This window comes from Bos taurus, chromosome 10, assembly GCF_002263795.3.
Source record: "Bos taurus isolate L1 Dominette 01449 registration number 42190680 breed Hereford chromosome 10, ARS-UCD2.0, whole genome shotgun sequence".
Taxonomy (NCBI): domain Eukaryota; kingdom Metazoa; phylum Chordata; class Mammalia; order Artiodactyla; family Bovidae; genus Bos; species Bos taurus.
The window spans coordinates 84,711,504-84,727,915 of record NC_037337.1 but is presented as its reverse complement, the minus strand read 5'-3'; the positions used below and the strand labels follow the sequence as shown (position 1 = coordinate 84,727,915).

General features: G+C 54.2%; 1 protein-coding gene across 5 annotated transcripts in view; it reads right to left on the bottom strand.

Annotated features, from left to right (window-relative positions):
* PAPLN (papilin, proteoglycan like sulfated glycoprotein) overlaps positions 1-16,412 on the bottom strand; it is a 37,804-nt gene that overhangs the window by 12,083 nt on the left and 9,309 nt on the right. For 4 of the 5 annotated variants that reach the window (XM_024998132.2, XM_059890932.1, XM_024998133.2 and 1 more), the window contains exons 4-17: positions 15,618-15,678; positions 15,181-15,283; positions 13,142-13,272; positions 12,218-12,341; positions 11,693-11,773; positions 11,426-11,598; positions 11,195-11,318; positions 10,600-10,726; positions 10,169-10,234; positions 9,421-9,628; positions 8,760-8,942; positions 8,309-8,450; positions 797-877; positions 363-621 (exon numbers count right to left, since the gene is read on the bottom strand). In XM_024998132.2, coding sequence (XP_024853900.1) covers positions 363-621; positions 797-877; positions 8,309-8,450; positions 8,760-8,942; positions 9,421-9,628; positions 10,169-10,234; positions 10,600-10,726; positions 11,195-11,318; positions 11,426-11,598; positions 11,693-11,773; positions 12,218-12,341; positions 13,142-13,272; positions 15,181-15,283; positions 15,618-15,678 — 1,863 coding nt within the window. The remainder of the gene's footprint in view (positions 1-362; positions 622-796; positions 878-8,308; positions 8,451-8,759; positions 8,943-9,420; positions 9,629-10,168; positions 10,235-10,599; positions 10,727-11,194; positions 11,319-11,425; positions 11,599-11,692; positions 11,774-12,217; positions 12,342-13,141; positions 13,273-15,180; positions 15,284-15,617; positions 15,679-16,412) is intronic. The other variant, XM_024998130.2, reaches the window with a different exon arrangement.

The window sequence follows — 16,412 nt, the reverse complement described above, 5'->3', positions numbered from 1 at the left end:
ATGGCCCTTAGCACCCCAACCCGAGAGAGCAGGAGCCTGATTTGGATCACAGAGCTAGAATTCATACCCTACTTGCCTTCTCCAAGCCTCAGGCTATATCTCAACAGGCTGACCTCTGCAGAGAGAGTGGGGGGCTTTTTTCCCTAACCCAGCAGGTTAGGGAGATCAGCGGGAAGAAGCCAAGTCCCCAGTTCTGCCCAGACTGGGCAGCTCAGACACAACAGCCCTAGAGTTCCCACTCCTGAGCTCTGCTAACCCACCCTACCTGCTCTGAGCAAAGACACTGCCCTGCCGGCCCATCAGACACCCCGCAGAAGACACACGTTCCCTCTCTGACCTGGGGAGGGGCGAGAGGCACCCACCTGCTCTGCTGACACGAGGAGGCCCCAGGGCAGCCTTGCCACTGTGGCCCAAGGGACATGGTGTGGCCGTCGGGGCAGCACCCGTGGGAGCTCAGTCTGCAGTCGCGGGGCCCCGAGCCCGGCCGCAGAGGCTGCTGGTATGAGGAGAGCTGCAGAGACAGGGCGGGGCCCGGGGCTGACAGGAGTGGGCTCTGGTCTCCTCTGGGGTTACCCCGTGCTGAGGGCTGCTCCTGGGGTGCCCACCACTGGTCTCTGAAACCTAGAAAGAGGAGGAAATAAAAGATCCATGATGTCTCTGTTTGACTCCTCACCCTCTGTCTTCGTCCATGTCAGACCCTCCTCCACATCCCTTCCCCCCACAACCACTTGCCCCCCCACCCTCAACGTCCATCCCAAGGGCCCCTGGGGTTGGGGGCTTCCACCAAGCTTCTCACCTGAGGCAGAGGCCTCCCGTGGGCCCAAAGACATCCGGGGGTCCCTGGGGCTGGTGTGCACTTCCGGCATGCTGGGGACCTCTGCAGGAGCGGGGGCGTCAGGGCACAGGGGGATGGCCACCCCCCCAACATCTGCTCCCACCCCACCACTCAGGCAGGACCCGGGAAACCCAGGAGAGCAGAAGTGAAGAGCAGCAGGCTTGAGTTCTTGTCAACACCCTTCCCAGGTTTCAAAAGAGTCTCTCGTCACATAGAAAACGCCCGTGTCAAATGTTCAGCAAAGAGAAAAGCCGCGTGTAAAGAGAGCATTTACGTTTGATCCCAACAACATAAAAAATGGTAACACAAAAATTTTTAATTGGATTGAGGAAAACATAATCCAATTTTTAAATGGGCAAAGAACTTGAATATAAGACTTTTCCAAAGAAGACACAGGGATGGCCGATAAGCACATGAAAAGATGCCCAACACCATCGGCCATTAAGGAAACGCAAACCGGAGCCGCAAGGAGACGCCCCTTCGCAGGTACTAGCGTGGTTCTAACCAGAAAGACCGAGATCACAAGGGTCGGCGAGGATGAGGATGAGGATGGAGGAGTTCCCACGCAACTGCTGGTGGGAAGAAAGAATGGTGGAGACACTGGGGAACCAGCCTGGCAGTCCCTCAAAACAGTTACACGGTTACCATACAGCCCAGAAACTCCACTTCTAAGTATAAACCCAAGAGAACTGAACACAGACACCCACACAGAAACTTCCACATGCATATTCATAGCATCATTATTCACTAAAGCCAAAAGGTGGAAACAACCCAAATATCCATCCACAGACACGCGGATAAACAAACTGGGAACATCCGTACGACTGACTGCAATTTAGCCATAAAAAGCAGTGAAGTCCTGATGTATGCCACAACTTAGACGAACCTCAAAAACATTCTGCTCAGTGAAAGCAGCCAGATGCAAGAGGCACGCTATTCCTTTCACCTGATGCACCTAGCACTGGCAAATCCAGAGAGACACAGCGATCCGGCTACCAGCGAAGAGGCTCAGGGTTAATGGCACAGAGACACAGCGATCTGGCTACCAGTGAAGAGGATCAGGGTTAACGGGGAGTGATTAATGGACGGGCACAGAGCACTTTTATGGGGTGGTGAGAATTTTTGAAACTAGAAAGATTGAGGGCAGGTGGAGAAGGGGACGACAGAGGATGAGATGGTTGGACGGCATCACCGACTCAATGGACATGAGTTTGAGGAAGCTCTGGGAGTTGGTGATGGACAGGCAGGCCTGGCGTGCTGCAGTCCATGGGGTCGCAAAGAGTCAGACACGACTGAGTGACTGAACTGAACTGAGAGAGCTGGTGGTCATACAACCTTGAGAACAAATAAGAGCACATTGTACACATTAAAGTGGTTAACTGTGTGTGATTGAATTTCACCTCAATAAAAAATTCCATATTAAAAACAACTGAATTGATAAATGAAGAGACAGAAAGTAGATGATGAAAGTGTAATTACAACAAAATAGTAATTGTAGAACTTGATGGTGGGCATGACTGCTTGCCACACAGCTCTTCATCTTTCCTGTGTGATTAAAGTTTCTCCGCGTCTCTTGTCCAACTTGGCAAACTTACTCAATATCACGAACTGTACCGTTAGAATAGGTGAATTTTATGGTGTATGATAATTAACCTCAATAAGGTTTTTAAAAAGATTTTTCATCACAAAATGTTACAGAAAAAATGCAAAAGGCTGTAGAGAAAATGAAGACAACAGGCATTTTAAAAAATGATGCCCAAAATAATACTAGCACGATATGGCTAAAATGCTCACAGTGATTACGAAACAGACTCACCACCACAGAGAACAGAGCTATGGTTGCCAAGGGGAGGGTGGGAGTGTGGGGTTGGCAGATGCCAACCACTACGTAGAGAATGGATAAACAACACGGGCCTACTGCATCCCACAGGGAGCTGTATGCAGTATCCTGCGATGGACCATGCGTGCTAAGTCGCCTCAGTCACGTCCAACTCTGTGTGACCCCCTGGACTAGAGTCCGCCAGGCTCCTCTGTCCATGGGATTCTCCAGGCAAGAAGACTGGAGCCATGCCCTTCTCCAGGGGATTGAACCCGTGTCTCCTGCAACTCCTGTATTGCAGGAGGTTCTTTACCGCTGAGCCACCAGAGAAGCAAAAGAGAAAAGAATACAAAAAAGAATGAGTGTCTGTGTATGTGTGTATATTAAAAAACTGAATCACTTTGCTGTACAGCAGAAACTAACACTGTGTTGTCATTCAACTCTACTCGAATAAAATAAATAAAAACCCCGAAATGCTCACAGTGAAAGGCTCTGCATGCTCTGTGTGTGTGTTCTGCCAGGGGGCTGGGTGAGGGGGGTGCTTCCTTCTATTTGTCAGTGTTTTTCAAATTTTCCACAATAAACATATTACTACATAGTGGAACAAAGTTACAAAAAAAAATAAGTGAAAAGTCCATCTCCATAGGGACTACATCTCGCCAGTCCCAGGGAACTTTTAAAAATAATAGAGTTGGAAGATTCTGGTAGATATGTGGTCAAATCTTTGTTTTCCATGTATTGCCCATCCCACCTGGGCCAAAAGCTCAGACAAGGTTGATTCAAATTGTCTCCCTGGTTCTGGTCTCCTGTCGACATTTGGCCGAGGGTTCATGGTCCCCAGCCAGCCTGGGAATTCCGGCTGTCCCTCCGTGGCTGGGAAGGCAACTTTCCGCCAAGCCCATCCTGCCTCTGTCGCACGTGAGGACTCCTATGACTCTCTTCTGCCATCATCTCAGGCTTTAACTCAGAGTCTGGGGTCCCTTCCCACACGCCAGGGGCTTCAGGCTGTGCTGGCCAGCGCCCACCCCTCCATTCCTCAAACTCTGAGCATCTGCAGCCTGCTCCCACTCTCCCCACTTCAGCCTGACCCTCAAGGCAGGCACCAAATGTCCTAATGACCATGGTGTCACTTCAAGCCCCTAAACTTTCAACGGCTCCCCTGAGCCTATCAGACAAATGTGAGGCATAGCCAGAGGCCCTCAGCATCCTCCCGGCCTTAAGAGCACCCCCCTGAAAAGACCTGTCACAACCCCCCACCCCACCCTGGGCCAGTGCCAGTCCTGGCTCCTGACTGGTCTCACAGTTACTGAGCACTGGAGATGGGGCCAGAGTGACCGAGAAACTGAATTTCAAATTTTGTTGAATCAGAATTAAATTTACAGTTTAAACACTGACACTTAATTCATTTATCAGAAGATGCTTCAGTATGTCTGGGACAAGTTGGGTAGATGAGTCTGCTTTTTCAACTGGATATCTCATGACCTCTAAATTGAGACCGACTACACCAGTGGGATTCCAGCGTCTGAACTGAGATGTGCTGTAAGTGTAAACTATACAGTGGACTTCGAAGATTAAAAAAAAAAAAATATTGTGAAAAAAAGAATATAAAATATCCTACAATTTTTATATTGATTCCAGGCTAAAAATATTTTATTGGGTTAAATAAAACATATTATAAATGCAGACTCTTTCTACCCCCTTCTGATGCCTATGTCAGAAGCTTTCTCTATCTCCTTTATACTTTAATAAAACTTTATTACACACACACAAAAAAAACCATATTATAAATGCAGATTCACTTCTTTTTACTTTCTAAAATGTGGCTCTTAGAAAATTTTTAATGACATGTGGGCTTGTTTATTTCTACTGGCGTGTGCTGTTCTAGAAAGGGGGAAGCAGAACTGTCCAGCGTGTCAGCTCTCAGACACCCACCCCTCAAGGGGAGCCTTCTTTGGACACTCAGCCCCTCCTCCAGGGCACTTGCCAGTAAGCACTATAGCACTAAAGTATCCAAAACAGTAGGAACCACACAAATTCTAAATTCTCACCCACAAGTGGACTTCTGTGGAGCCCCTAGAAATCACAGGATGAAAATGTTCATACACCAAATGTCACTGGGGTTGGGGGGGGAAGCAGATACAGAAATCACAGATACATTACAAGGAAACACACTAAAGATTTATCCAGTAACCGCTGGGATCAAGGCCAATTTAAGTTTCTCTATATATACTATGTTTCTAATTTCTCCAAACGTTCCACAACGAACACACGTTATTTCTATAATTATGAAAATAGCAATGCAGGTTTCTTTCTTTCACAACTCACCCTGGCCTGAAGCTCTCCTTCCATTTCCTTCCTTTCCGAGTGAATGCCTCTTTGGGGCAGGCTTCGGGCCACCTCTCCCAGGAAGGTGTCCAGGGTCCTGGGACACCGAGTGGCTCGAGGGAGCTGGACTTGTAAGGGCTGAAGAACCTCCTGCGCGTGCAGCCCGAAGGCCAGGCCCAGGAGCCCAGCCCAGGCCCCACAGGGCCTCACCACGACTGCTACCCACACTCCATACGGATGTGAGAGCGGGACCATAAAGGAAGCTGAGCGCCCAAGAATTGACGCTTTTCAACTGTGGTGTCGAAGAAGACTCTTGAGAGTCCCTTGGACTGCAAGGAGATCAACTAGTTAATCCCAAAGGAAACCAACCCTGAATATTCATTGGAATGATTGATGCTGAGGCTGAATACTTTGGCCACCTGATGCAAAGAGCCGACTCATTGGAAAAGACCCTGATGCTGGGAAAGACTGAGAGCAGGAGGAGAAGGGGATAACAGAGGACGAGATGGTTGGATAACTTCACCAACTCAATGGACATGAGTTTGAGCAAACTATGGGAGATGATGAAGGACAGGGAAGGCTGGCACGCTGCAGTCCATGAAGTTGCAAACGGTAGTCCGTGACTGAACAAGAACTTCATTTATGGAGTATTGTGTGTGTGACCACTATGCCAAGAGATCACCACAAGCCTGGAAAGTCAGTCTCCTTAACCCCACTGCACAGCTGGGCCAGCGGAGGATCAGAAAGGAGAGACCCTTGCCTAGGGTCACACGCCTGGTCAGCAATAGAGGGGAGATTTGAACCCCTCCATTAGTTAGCCATTGACTCTGGGCCACTGGTTCTTGGCCACCTTGCCACGTGCCTCCACTGGCATCCTACCATTTCCCCGTCATTGGCACGTCAGGGCCAAATACACCTCTTTGCAGTCTCAGAAGGCCACTCCCCCGGCCACCCCTGCACAGCCCCAGCCCACACCTTCCCCCAATAACACTTCCTCAAACCAAATAACCTGATGGCCTGTGTGCCCCTTGTCCTACAGCTCCTCACGATGGGGACACCTTCTTTCCCAGTGAGGATGGGGGGCGAAGGGGGTCAGGAAGGCAGAGGCAATGTGAAGGAGACTGTCTCCTTCTCTGCATTCAGCCCTTCAACAAACATTTACTGAGGACCAACCACGTGCCAGCTAGGTTCTGTGGGGGTATAAACAGGAAGAAAGAACAGCAAGAATAGTTTCAAAGAATAGCAAGGAGAGATAAGAAAGACTTCCTCAGTGATCAATGCAAAGAAATAGAGAAAAACAATAGAATGGGAAAGACTAGAGATCTCTTCAAGAAAATTAGAGATACCAAGGGAACATTTCATGCAAAGATGGGCTCAATAAAGGACAGAAATGGTATGGACCTAACAGAAGCAGAAGATATTAAGAAGAGGTGGCAAGAATACAAAGAACTATACAAACAAAAAGATCTTCATGACCCAGATAACCATGACGGTGTGGTCACTCACCTAGAGCCAGAATGTGAAGTCAAGTGGGCCTTAGAAAGCATCACTATGAACAAAGCTAGTGGAGGTGATGCAATTCTAGTTGAGCTCTTTCAAATCCTAAAAGATGATGCTGTGAAAGTGCTGCACTCAATATGCCAGCAAATTTGGAAAACTCAGCAGTGGTCACAGGACTGGAAAAGGTCAGTTTTCATTCCAATCCCAAAGAAAAGCAATGCCAAACAATGTTCAAATTACTGCACAATTGCACTCATTTCACATGCTAGCAAGGTAACACTCAAAATCCAAGCTAGGCTTCAACAGTATGTGAACCAAGAACTTCCAGATGTACAAGGTGGATTTAGAAAAGACAGAGGAACCTAGATTAAAATGCCAACATCTGCTAGATCACAGAGAAAGCAAGAGGATTCCAAAAAACATCTACTTCTGCTTCATTGACTATGCTAAAGCTTCTGACTGTGTGGATCACAACAAACTGTGGAAAATTCTTCAAGAGATGGGAATATCAGGCCACCTTCCCTCACTCCTGAGAAACTTGTACACAGGTCAAGAAGCAACAGTTAGAACCAGACATGGAACAACAGACTAGCTCAAAATTGGGAAAGGAGCACATCAAGGCTGTTTAACTTACATGCAGAGTGCATCAGGCTAAATGCTGGGCTGGATGAAGCACAATCTGGAATCAAGATTGCCGGGAGAAATATCAATAACCTCAGATATGCAGATGACACCACCCTAATAGCTGAAAGCAAAGAGGAACTAAAGAGCCTCTTGATAAAGGTAAAAGAGGAGAGTAAAAAATGGCTTAAACTTTAACATTCAAAAAACGAAGATCATGGCATCCAGTCCCTTCACTTCATGGTAAATAGATGTGGAAACAATGGAAATTGTGACAGACTTTATTTTCTTGGGCTCCAAAAGCACTGTGGACAGTGACTACACCCATGAAATTAAAAGACACTTGCTCCTTGGAAGAAAAGTTATGACCAACCTAGACAGCATATTAAAAAGCAAAGACATCCCTTTGCCGACAAAAGTCTGTATAGTCAAAGCTATGGTTTTTCCAGTAGTCATGTACAGATATGAGAGTTGGACCATAAAGAAGGCTGAGTGCTGAAGAATTAATGCTTTTGAACTGTGGTGCTGGAGAAGACTCTTGCAAGTCCCTTGGACTGCAAGGAGATTAAACCGGTCAGTCCTAAAAGAAATCAGTCCTGAATACTCATTAGAGGAACTGATGCTGAGACTGAAGCTCCAATACTTTGGCCACCTGATGGGAAGAGCTGACTCGTTAGAAAAGACCCTGATGCTGGGAAAGATTGAAGGCAGGAGGAGAAGGGGACGACAGAGGGCAAGGTGGTTGGATGGCATCACTGACTCAATGGAGATGAGTTTGAGCAAGCTCCGGGAGATGGTGAAAGACAGGGAAGACTGGTGTGCTGCAGTCCACGGGATCACAAAGAGTCAGACACGACTGAGGAAATGAACGACGTAACAGGAAGAAGGAAGCGGGCCTGGCCCTCAAGCAGCTTGTAGCTAGTAGGCCTAACAAGCCACGCACAACCATTGCAGCGCCCAAGTGTGCCAGCAGTCACAGAGAGCTCTGGGGGTGACGGAGAGGTGCTGCCTCCCAGGGGGCCACACGGCTGCCCGGTGAGGCTGCCAAGAGCTGGCCTTTGCGGACGGCAAAGGCCTCACACACGGAGACCTGAGAGGAGGATGGTCCAGGGGGCTGAGGGCACAGGCGCAGGGGCAGGAGGTGCTGGCCAGGCTGCCGGCAGGGCTAGAGGCTGGGCCAGGCTCCAGCTGCCCCTCCCCGTGCTTACCTGGAGGGAGATCGCAGGGCTGCGTGTTGCAGGCCTCCACGGCCGGGGGCTTGGATGGCTGCAGGCTCCCACAGCGGCCAGGGGGCCCAAGGGCACAGACCACCTGGCGCCTCCGAGTGCCCGAGCTGCAGCTCTTGGAGCACTGAGGACCCCAGGAAGGGAGTGAGAGAGAGAACACACCGCATGGGGGGAGAGACCCTAAGGCTGGGGGGTGCCCATAAGGCAGGGGGAAGGGGAGATGCCTGAGTCCTAGAGTCAGACCCAGGGTCCAGGACTGGACAGTGGTGAAGGTGAGGGGGGAGGGGGAAGGAAGAGGGGGGAGGGGGAAGGAAGGGGGGGGAGGGGGAGGGGGAAGGAAGAGGGGATGATGCCCAGGGATCAGGACTCAACAGTGGGAGAGGGGGGAGGGGGGAGGGGGGAGGGGGGAGGGGAGGGGAGGGGCAGTACTCACTAGACCCCAGGCGCCCACGTGCCAGGCCTGGTCACTGAGCGGGGGACAGTCGTCATGCACACAGGGCTCAGTGAGAGGCGGACGGTCCTCCAAGGAGCAGGCCGTGGCGTGGAGCCGAGACCCCTCGTCACCCCGGCAGGTGACACTCCGCCTCCGGACCCCCGCACCACAGCTGACAGAGCACTGTGAGGACCGGGCTGTCAGCGAGAGCTGGTCCTCGCTCAGCTGGGGGCCCACCAGCCTGGCATGGAGGGCAGACAGCACTCCATGGCCCCAGGCCCAGAGAGGCCGAGTCACCCTCCTGAGGTCACACAGCCTGAACAACAGTGGCGGACACCGGGCTGAAGTGTGTTTTCCTTTATTTGCAACTGCTATACACATAACTGTCCAGAAGCAGTGACCAGCAGCCCCAGCCCCTCCCTCGCCCCCAAACAACATGCCCGGCTCCTTTCCCACCCGCCCTGGACCCTCGAAAAGGAGGAACAGCGCTGGAGCAGGGATCCAAGCCCCTGCTCCTAGCCCCAGCCTTCACCACAGCCTCCGGGACCACCTGGCAGGTCCCTTCTCTCCCAGGAGCCACTTCCCCTGAGGATGACAAGTCTTTCAGAGTTGCCGGCGGCCACCCAGGCCCACCACCCCGTCCCAGAGGGGCCGGGCTCACCTCGCTCCAGGGCTCCACGCTCCAGCCTGCGCAGCGCTGCAGGTTGCAGGCCCGCGTGCCCGGGGGCTTCTCAGGCAGACCCTCGCACTCAGCATCCTCAGCAGCCTCCTGGGCACTGGCCCCATCAGACAAGACACAGTAGACGGAGCGGGACTGGGAGCCGCCCCCACAGGAGGCCGAGCAGAGCGTCCAGGGCCCCGTCTTCCAGCTGGTGGGGAGCAGGAGCGCACTGAGGTGGGCCCTGCAGCTGGGTCTGAGGTCCAGGCCCAGGGGGGCGGCACCCAGGAGCGGAGTGGGGACCCCCCTCCCCAGCCCATCCTCCGAGCATCGGGCTGTCCAGGTGAGGGGCAGAGAACCCTGCCCAAAGGCCTAGGTCCAGCCCTGCTCACCATTCCCACCACTGTGCCCGGGTCCCTATAAACACGGAGCCTGGCTGCCTCCCTCCCAGGGCTCCTGTCCTCACATGGACCCCTTTCTCCTTCTCACCAGGTCACCATCACCCCAGCCAGACTCCACTCCCTCCAGGTCTGACCTTAGTGGAGGGGGGCATCTCCCTGAGGGGACATGCTCACCCATATGTGCAGCGGCCCTTCCCAGCCCTGGGCCCCAGGACCTGGACGATAGGACCATCCCCATCGCATATGCAAAGCCAAGCCTACCACCATCCCAAGAGACCAGCTGCCTGCCACCAAGGCCACCGGGTGGAAGACGGCACAGCCCTGCAGGGAGCCAGCGGCCCGAGGATTACCTGCTCCTGCACACACGCTGGGCCCCAGCAAGGTGCCACGCTCTGGGCCGGTGCAGGTAAGAGGTCCTTGGTGCACAAACAAAGCCATCGCCAATGCCCTCAGGCCCCTGGGCCCAAGCCCTGGTCCACTCCTTGGCATCCGCCAATTTCCTGCCAGCTCACACCAATGGGGCCTCTGGTACCCACACCACCGTCCACCCCCCCGCCATTAGCCTGGACATTCTGGGCACTGTGTGGGCTCACAAGGGTGGACAGAACCACTCAGGGTCTCACACTCAGGCCCCCCACTGCCTCCTCCCCACCCAGCTGCAGCTATCAGGAGCCCTCCAGCCTCCTGCTTTTCCCAACACCTAAAGCAGCTCAGGGCCTCCACCCCCTTCCCACCGAAGAGCTTGGGCCCTGCCTGGGCAGAGGGGCGGGCAGGGCCTCACCGCTTGGTGTGTGGGCAGGGCTGCAGGCTGCAGGGGCGGCGGTCAGCTGGCCGCGACTGGGGCTGGCACAGGTGCTCAGGGTAGACCTCGTTATCCATGGTGCAGAACACCCGGCGAGTCTGCTGACCTGCAGAGGCCCGGCCACAGCAGGCAGCTGGTCAGTCCACATTCACCCAATGCATTCTCTGGGCCAGGCTCCCTTCTAGACACATCCTGAGTGTCACCTTGTTCGAGGCTCAGTGACCCCCCTGGGTAGGTGGCCATCACCACGTCTGAGCTCAGAGAGCTTTCTCTGTGGGTGACGGAGCCCCTCTCTGACACCTGGTCACTGGCTCCAGGCCCACCCTCCACCACCAAAGGAATACCATGTCCTAGGAGATGCCACTGCCTCCAGGAAGCCCTCTGGTTCGCTTAGCTAAGGTAGGGGCCCTTTGTCGAGTCCCCCCACTCCTGGGTTTCCCCAAGGGGGCCCCCCGTGACATGCAGATGTTGCATCTACTTGTCCACCTCCCTCCCATGGCTGGAGCGCCTGCAGAAGAGAGCTGAGCCCTGCACACAGCCACGTGCCACCCCCGACCCAGGCCACTGCCCTCACCTCCACCACATTCAGCGCTGCAGTCGCCCCACGAGCCGTGGCTCCAGCTGAAGCCGGGCTGCAGGGCACCCAAGGGCAGGTGGTACTCGAAGTGCACGCCTGGGTTGGGCTCCTGGCTGATGAGCTGTGCAGGAGGGTCCCCATTGAGGCTGGATGCCAGGGGGCCGCCCCTGCTCACCCCGAAGCCCTCCTGCCAGCCTCTTGGGGGCCAAGTGCTCACCCCCCCCTCACCTCAATGACCAGGGGCTCCGAGGTGGGGCCGCGGGCGTGGAGCCGCTCGGGCGCCAGGTCCCCTTCAGCTCCCCGCTCATAGTGCAGGAGGGTGCTGGCCACGGGCAGGGCGCGGGCACCCTCGATGGTCCAGTGTCCATTGAGGTAGTATTCGCCACGGATGCTCTTCACCGCTGCGCCGGGGGAGCACCCCAGTCAGCTGCCAAGGCAGCACCCACCTCCCTGCCACGGCGACAGCCCCGCCTCGGACCCCAAAACTGTCCTCACCCAGGAAATTCCTGCTGGCTGCCGCTTCCTCGATGCGGATGCTGGTGGCCCCCATGGGGACGATGAGGATCTGGTTGTAGCCTGAAGGGCAGAGACATTCTGGGACCATTAGCCACAAGGAGGAGTTGGCCCTGAGGCTGCCCAGTGCCTGGCCCCACAGGTGGGGTCGCCAAGTGGGACACAGCAGGGCCGGGGCTTGGGAAAGTGTTTCTGAAGGAGGAAATGCCTGCACAGAGGATGGACGGGTCCAGCACCCAAACTGATGGGAGGGGAGGGGAATGGAGGGGACAGATGGGGACGATGGGGGGAAGGGGAGGACATGCCCAGGCATCACTGGATAAGTGGGTGGCGATCCTAGCATGAGCCCACAGGCTCCTGGGCAAGGGTTTGGCCTCCACCCTGAGGTCTTCACGACCTGAGCACCAGATCACACCATCTCGGTGTTGTGCCAGCGAGCAAGATGCCAGGAAGGGGCATGCGACAGATCCCGGTCTGAACTGTCTGCAGACCCCACAAGGATCGCACCTCTGCTGAGGTCATTGGCCTCAAAGACGCCCGTGACAGGGTAGCAGGTCGTGCCGTCACCCCCGCACCGCAGACACTTGTCCTCCTCCTTCGACGAGTCCAGGTGGTGGTCACAGCCAACGACCTGCCAGGCGGAGGTGAGAGGAGATGCGAGAGACCCAGGGGGGGTCACGGTCACACCCGGACTGGAACCCTGGCCGCCCGGCCAGTCCCAGGAGGTGCGGTAACCATTCGCTGGCCAGGGGCGCCGAGTTAGCCTTGAACCTGGCCGGTAGCTGATCATCCACCTCTCCTGCCTGCACGGCGCCCGCGTCCCCTTCTCCGGCAACAGCACCTCGTTTTCCTTCGGAAGCCACCTCTCTCCCACAGCGTGTGGACATGGCTTCCGGGCAGTAGTGTCGGGCTGGTCAGCAGGCTGTGCGCTTTGCTCAAGGCGTTCGGGGGAGCCCCAGGTGAGGGCAAGCCAGAGGCAACCCCGCGTTGCTGGCACTTCTGGGAACAGCGCCCCTGCCCCAGGGAGCGGCCAGGCTATGACAACAGAAGCCTGGGGCCACTGGGCCATCTTCACAGCTCACCAGAAGAACTCGCCAACCCTCAGCGGACCCAGAGGAGAAGAAAGCCAAGCGAGGAGAGATTTTCCAGAGCATCAGCCAGGCCCCTGCAGCCAGCCAGCCCCTCCCTCAATGGCTTTTTTTCCCCCTTAAGTCACTTTTACTTTTACTAACTTGCCACCCAGAAGCTTCCTCTTATTGTTGAGTTTTCAAAGGGCAAAGGTAAGAGGGCCACAGGACATCGGAGATGCAAGGCACCTTAGAAGCTAGTCTTGAGAAGGCATCATGGTCAGGAGAGCCTCTGGTGGGGGGGCAGGTGGACATCCTGTAATGAGCCCCAAACCTGCTGGTGGGGGTGGCGGGGACAACTCACCCTGCAGCTGCCATCCACACAGATGTCCCGTCTGCCAGGTTCACAGGGTGTCCCGTCTACAACGGCCTCCTTGTGCTTGTAGTAAAAGCTCTCCCCCTTGGGGATGCAGTTCAGCTCACATTTGTTGGGGGCTGCGGTAAGCAAGAGGGGCGAGTTGAGATGCTAAGTGAGGTTGAAGGCCTGTGCGAGCAACAGCGAAGTGTGGGCAGGAGCCGGAAACAGGCACACACGTGTGTGCACACACACAGGGAGAGGAAGCCCTACGCCATCACACCCCCAGTGGCTCAAAATCCCACCACCGTCACAGAGGGAAAGGATCTTCTCCATGAAGTGGATACATCTCTGGGAATTAAGTCGAGGAAAAATCCTAGAATTAGGAAAAAGCTAGACACTTGAAGAGGTCTATCTCAGCATTACTATTTATAATATTCTGACTGTCAGCTACTCTTTAATTACTATAACTAGATTATTACACCTGTGGACTGTGCTATTAAGAACTGTGATTATGAAGACCAACCAGTAATGCGGGGAGATGTTTATAATAGAATGCAAAGTGATACCATGTAACAATCACAAATACATAAACAGAGAGAGAAAGTAATGTGAAAGGAGCTAGAAAGAAAGGCTAGCAGCAATCCTATGAAAAAGGTGGGTTAATTTTCTTGTTTCAGTTTTTATATTTATCTGTTTGAATATCCAGGAGTGCTAACAGGATTGTAATCACCTCCACCACAAAGAAGGCATCCCTCAGCAACCCTTTTTAAACTTTCCTCTAGTTTTTCTGTAATATTTTGCTGTTGTTCAGTTGCTAAGTTGTGTCCAACTCTGCCATGCCACAGACTGCAACACTCCAGGCTTGTGATGCCATGGACTGCAACACTCCAGGCTTCCCAGTCCTTCACCATCTCCTGGAGTTTGCCCAAACTCATGTCCACTGAGTTGGTGATGCCATCCAACATTTCGTCCTCTGTCGCCCCCTTCTCCTGCCCTCACTCTTTCCCAGCATCAGTTTTTTCCAATGAGTCGGTTCTTAGCAAATTATCTTCAACATACCCTCACCTTAGGATCCAGGAGGAGCAATGAATGCAAACTACCCCACTGGGGCTCCACCTCTAGCCAAGACCCCTCCCCCAGCCCACAGCACACACAAGACATAAAATGTTCACTGATTTGGAATCCAGAGTGCCAGAGTTTCCAGGAGTCATCTACAGTGAGCAGTGAAAACTCATACTGGGAAGGATTAGCCTACAGCATATCTGACTCATCGAAAATGTTTTAATTACACCATGTTAGTGACTTTTGTTTTTTCTTGAACTGTATCACTCTAAAAATTAATGACCTACACCCTCCTCAGTTACCCAGAGCATGGCCTCCAGCCCCAGAGATTCTGAGCAAATGAGCTCTTGCCACACCAAGCCCCCAGGCAGCCCAGCCTGCAGTTTGCCCAAATTTGGGCACAGGTCTCAACCCCACCCCACCCCCACCCCCTCAGCCCACCCGGAGACTCCTGCCAGTGAGGAAGGCTTCAGGGAGCAGGCCAAACAAAAGAAGGCTCAAAACTGCCCAGAACCGGCCAAGGCTTGGCCTGAAACACTGAATACCCAGGGGGAAGGATGGAAAAACCTCAAAATGGTCACCACCGTTGTGCCCTGCTGGGAGTACTGGAGGTTTTTTTTAAATGTATTTGAAAACGCGTCTAGAATATGGTGAGGGCTTCCCAGGTGGCTCGGCAGTAAAGAATCCGCCTGCCATGCAGAAGACGCAAGAGAGATCGTTTGGATCCCTGGGTCGGGAAGATTCCCTGGAATAGGAGGAAATAGCAGCCCACTCCAGTATTCTTGCCTCGAAAAGTTCCATGGGCAGAGCAGTCCATGGGGCCGCAAAGAATGGGACAGGACTGAAAGATTGAGCACCATAATATGGCAGTGAGAATTGCGAAACGCAAAGTCAGTGTAGCAAAGAGATTCCCCAAAGAAGGGGCCCAGCGTAGGACAACGCAGGGTGGGGCAGCAGGGGCGCCCGAAGGACGGCGCACTTACCCCCGTAGTAGGGCAGCCACTTGTAGCGCCGCCCCTGGAACTCGTGGCTGTCAAACTCCGCGCACTGCTCCGCCCTGAAGTCGCGGGAGCCATCGGGACAGCTCTGTGGAGAGGAGGGGGCAAGGGAGGGGGCTTGTGGGTCCACCATTGGGGTCCACCGTCCCGCTGGAGCCCGGGGAGGCCGGGCCCTGTTCCCCCAACCCCTGCTGCAGCTTCGGGGAGGCGGGGTTGCCCCCCCACCCGCCCCGCCCAGGGCTCCCGTGTGCCCCCCTCCAGGGGGCTTGGGGTAAGGAGGCGAAGGTATCCTTTCAGGCGGCGGGGTGAGGAAGTGACTGCCATGCACCCACGTGCGGGGGTGGGGGGCTTCCCAAGGCCAGTATGTCAGCTACGGAGGGGGTCCGGGGAGCTGTCCTCCACTCCCAGGGGCTGTACCTTACCTCCGTGCGGCAAGAGCGGTGGCTCCGGGTGGGACCCACGCAGCTGGAGCCCCCATCTCTCCTGCAGGGTGAGAGCACTGGAAAGAGCCAAACCCCCAGGACCCAGCACCTCGCCCCCTCCTGGGTCTCTCCCACAGGGCTCCCCCCCCCCCCGCCCCCCCGCGCCGACCCCCAGCTGCGGTGGAGCTACCCGGTGAGCACTGCTGGGCCAGAGGGGTGGCAGGAGAGGAGGGGGCTCCCAAATCCCCTTAGGCAGGTATAGTGAGCCCTGTGTTCAGACCTGGGAGAAGCCCGACCCAGAAGGCTAACTAGCCTAGAGCTTGGCTAACTAGGGGCCACTCTACCTCTTAAAGCATATTCCCAGAGAAGACTCAAATTCTGTCCTTGGAGATGCAATATATACCCACTTGGTAAAGTTATTCTGCCATTTAAGAGGAGTAAATGTGGGTAAGACACTTAGAATAGTATCTTCTCTCTGCCTCTTCAGGCAAAGTTTTCAGGAACCGTTAAACCCCCGATAGGCACAGCATCACCACCCCTTCTTTTGCGCCCTATGGTACTCGTCAGAGTGCAGGGCACGCAGCAGCAGCTTAATAAGTCACTTAGAGTGAGAAACATCTATACTTGAAGAAGGGGCTGACAGCAGAGAAACCGCACACATTAGGAATTTTTGAGGATTATTCGTTAATTCAACAAGAATTCATTACACCTGCCGGCACTGCTGGAGAAGCTAGGGACTCAGGGGTGGATGAAGCAGGAATGGCACCAGCTCCCTGAAATAAGGCTGTCGTTGCA